The sequence below is a fragment of the Athalia rosae genome, chromosome 2 (genome assembly GCF_917208135.1).
Source record: "Athalia rosae chromosome 2, iyAthRosa1.1, whole genome shotgun sequence".
NCBI classification, from domain to species: Eukaryota; Metazoa; Arthropoda; class Insecta; order Hymenoptera; family Athaliidae; genus Athalia; species Athalia rosae.
Genome location: NC_064027.1, coordinates 15,960,070 through 15,963,763, shown reverse-complemented (window position 1 = coordinate 15,963,763; position 3,694 = coordinate 15,960,070). Strand labels below are relative to the sequence as shown.

Here is a 3,694-nt window from a genome sequence, read left to right as displayed (position 1 = left end):
ATCTGTGTCCTACTAAAGGAAATAGGGATTCCGATGCGCCATCGTTTAGGGAAACTTGCTGCGCGCGTTTTTTCAACACTTCTCTTTTGAATGTTCACGTTGACTGAACATTGTTCATTATTTGCTGATTTTTTCATCATTGAATCTTCCGGCAAAACTGCATCCAATATAATTCACTTGACGATTGAGTCATAAAACCGTATATTGGAGCCATTCTGGCGCCAGCCCTCGACGAAATTTAGGTCAGGTTCTGGGTGACGCATACGGCACATAATGATGCGAATTTTTAAATATTCGAATAGTAAAATGAACTATTGATGCATGATGTATATTACCACCATTTCCGCTATCCGTTTGCTCTATATGATTTCGTATCAAAGAGTACGGGTTCCGTGGAAATGCAAATCATCAATTTTATAACAATTTATTTTGAAAAATAAATACAAATTACAATTCACACATGGTTTCCTCTTATCACATATCTAGATAACAAAGAGATGTAACTGTATTTTTTCTTCTATACTACCGACACATCAAGAGATAACAATTTCAATTTAGTAATTGACAGAAACACCTCATTTTAATGTTGAAACAACGTATGAGGTGAAGGTGATGACAATTTGCAGCAGTCGTTGGCCCAAAATATGAAAAGAGAAGCAGCTTGTATCGACACGCAATGCTCGTTTAATTGATAATGTATATACATTACAAGCCTAATTATCACCACATACGAACGATTTTTTGCTGCTTACATGAACACCGCTAGAGAATCTTTTATCTTGAATTACTATCAGTACCTTTATCATTCAATTATTAAAAGTACAACATGAATTTATTCAAGGAATGTAGCCACAGGGTTCCTCAAAAATCTTGGACTTTGATCGTTAGACGGAAAAAATAAACCGCAAGAACAATTAATTCTATAGATTACATTAATGGTTATAAGGTACCATACTTCTGAAACCGAACGTCAATAAAACACCGTTCAAGAAAAAGAACTTGGAGTATAATTTATGTATAGTACGGCGCATGTGTGGTGTGAAATGGGAAATAAGATACTCAATTATTAACTAACTAATAAGTATCAACAGTTATTAGTTCAAATAGGGAAATAGCTATAATTCTAAGCCCTAATGAATTCAATAAACAACTATTTAAATAACTATGTTTATGTTTCGATTATTAATTATGAATGTAGGAGTGGAATTCCGATTAATGGGCGCATAGATTCTAACACTGGTATTCATGTCTTTCTCAACAAAAGTTATTTGTGCGTCATCTATACCGTATGTAAAAAGAAATTTGGAGATATGTTTGGAAAACTATAATTTCTGGATGCTTCCTTTTTGAACCAGAGACGAAGATCTAATTATCACAAACATAATAAATGCCGCAAACTGTGGGGGATTTCTCATTCACATTGTCATTGTTCAGCTGAATTTGCTAATAGTTTGACTTGTGGGGTTCAGTCTTGATAGTATAAGTTCGTGAGCTAGTAAAATCAACATTTTTGCGAATGATTTCAGACATATATTGCATCGTTAAATTGACGTACTTCTAATTATTGGTCTCCAAACTTATGTAGAAATGATCATGAGCAGTATCATTTGATGTGATGTGATTTCTAAAAAGCAGCCGTGAAGTGAGGTAAAATGATGAAAGAGATTTTCGACTAGACAAGATGATTTGATTCCAGAACAAATGCGGGATGTACCTACTCAAAACTGTGTAAAAAGGGCTGAACGCTATATTAATGGTCACTCTTCAAAGTGCAAATGCTAAAAGACCCTGGTTAGTCATAAAAGGCGCAAATGACATGTTGGTCAAAACGACATTGCAGAAATGAGAACACTCCCATGCCCAATGCCAGCTCCAGTACGCATCTGAAACAAATCATATCATTCATCAATTGGCCTTCTCAGAAATCAAACTAGCGTTAATTAATACTTGAAGTTTTAGGTACGTACCAGTGACTTTCAACTTCAGCCGGGATTGGTGGAGTAACGGCATCATTATCGGTGGATTCCGATTCAGTTAATGGAGACCCAGTAGCAACTTTTCCTTTTTTTTGAAGTTGTGCCTTTCCCTTTTTAATTTCTTTGGGCGCATTTGCTTGGGACTCAACATGTACAGCATTTCCGTTTTCTTTGGCCTGATTAACATTTCCATTTTCTTTTGGCTCAGTGACAGACTCAGCTGACCGCTCTGATGCAGTGGTAGAGTTTTCAGCTTCAAGGGCGTCATCATCAGGTTCTTTCAAGTCATCGGAGAGCACAGGCGCGACAGGTTTTTTGGTACGTGATACTTTGGTTGGTGGTTTTACACTTGGGGCCTCTGTCACCTTCTTCTGGCCTTTCCGTTTTTGTGGCACATCTTCTTGCTCCTCTACTTTTGCTTCACCTTTAGCTGCATTCTTACCTTTAACTTTCGGAACTTTCACCGGCAGCTCAGAAACTGCTTCTTCTTTTTCAGCAATTTTTTTAGGTGGCCTACTTTTAGGCTTTACTTCTTTCTCATCTTTGGATTCCCCAGCCTCAGCGGTTTCTGTTTTCTTAGCACCACCCTTGCTTTTGGCCGTGACTTTCTTCGGAGCTTCTGCTGGAGTTGGCTTTGCTGGTTGCTCCATCTCAATTTTCCTTGGTCTTCCTTTGGGTTTTACTTCTGTAAGAAGTTAGAAAAAAGTGTTCACACTGATCAAGAAAGAGAAAATTACAGGTCTGAGCAAGCCAAATGATTCAAAACATTTTTAATTATTAAAAATCAGATGGAAGTCACTTCATCAAATGGTTAATTGTCTCTGCATGTATTTGGTAGTAACGATACTGATTGCAGAGAATCTGCAGAGGAGAGAATATTGACAATGATGATTGAGTTTGAGTATTGAGTAGCGAATGACCTGGTTAAATCACTTGTTCAGTATTGCAGTGTACATTACTTATTACTATATCTATTTTATTGTAGGTGCGTAGGTACACCGCTGCACTTGCTGGCGTAGCAATGAAAAGTACCCACAGCAATTAAGAATTATACAGTTTCTGATACCTTTTGGTTCTTCCATCGAATTTTGAGCCTTTTTTGGAGCTCCCTTGTTGCGAGGTTTTTTTGTCTCTTCCTCGGGATCAGCATCATCTGCCTTCTTTGCCGCTTTAGGTTTTGTCGGTTTTTTAACAGGCGCAACAGCGGCCTCGATTGGTTCGGGTTTTTTATTTTTCGCCGCTCTGGGATACCTTACTTCTTTCAATTCTTCGGCTACTACGGCTAATTTTATTACATTTTTCTTTTTTTTTGGTGGCGTTATGTCGCCTGCTTCGGCCGCCGTTTCGATGGGTTCATCTTCGACACGTTTTGCGTTTTTGCGCGGAGCCATATTTGTTTGCCGGTGTTTTGGCGGGCTGCGCGCCACGAGATAAAGATTTTTCTGGGGAAACGGATAAATAGAAGCCGCTGACGCAGAAACCTTAGCACAGGTTTCGCTGGTTATTATTCTGTCTACTCGGACGAACGAATTAATCGAAATACTTGTTATATCGGTTCTCTTTACTGTTTATCACACGCTACCAGCACGCGTCGAACTTCTTCACTTCGGTCCTACGTCTCTTGTGACAATCGAGAATCGATTTAAAATGACGAAGCGGAAGAAATCGTGCCGTATTACTAAATAATTTTTTTCCATCTTTTTTAAATTTTGGCCAAT

General features: G+C 38.2%; 1 protein-coding gene across 1 annotated transcript; it reads right to left on the bottom strand.

Moving 5' to 3' along the window:
* Positions 1 to 408: 408 nt before the first annotated feature.
* On the bottom strand, positions 409 to 3,670 carry LOC105692043 (nucleolar and coiled-body phosphoprotein 1-like). Its single transcript, XM_012410951.3, has 3 exons — positions 3,043 to 3,670; positions 1,968 to 2,661; positions 409 to 1,883 (listed from the first exon to the last, which is right to left on the bottom strand). Coding segments are annotated over exons 1-3 (1,020 nt in total). The 5' UTR covers positions 3,368 to 3,670; the 3' UTR covers positions 409 to 1,882.
* Between the last annotated feature and the right edge of the window lie 24 nt (positions 3,671 to 3,694).

Coding starts and splice junctions, on each gene's coding strand:
- LOC105692043 (XM_012410951.3), bottom strand. CDS start 3,367: ATGGCTCCGCGCAAAAACGCAAAACGTGTCGAAGATGAACCCATCGAA. Junction 2,662..3,042: donor TTCGATGGAAGAACCAAAAG/GTATCAGAAACT, acceptor AACTTCTTACAG/AAGTAAAACCCAAAGGAAGA.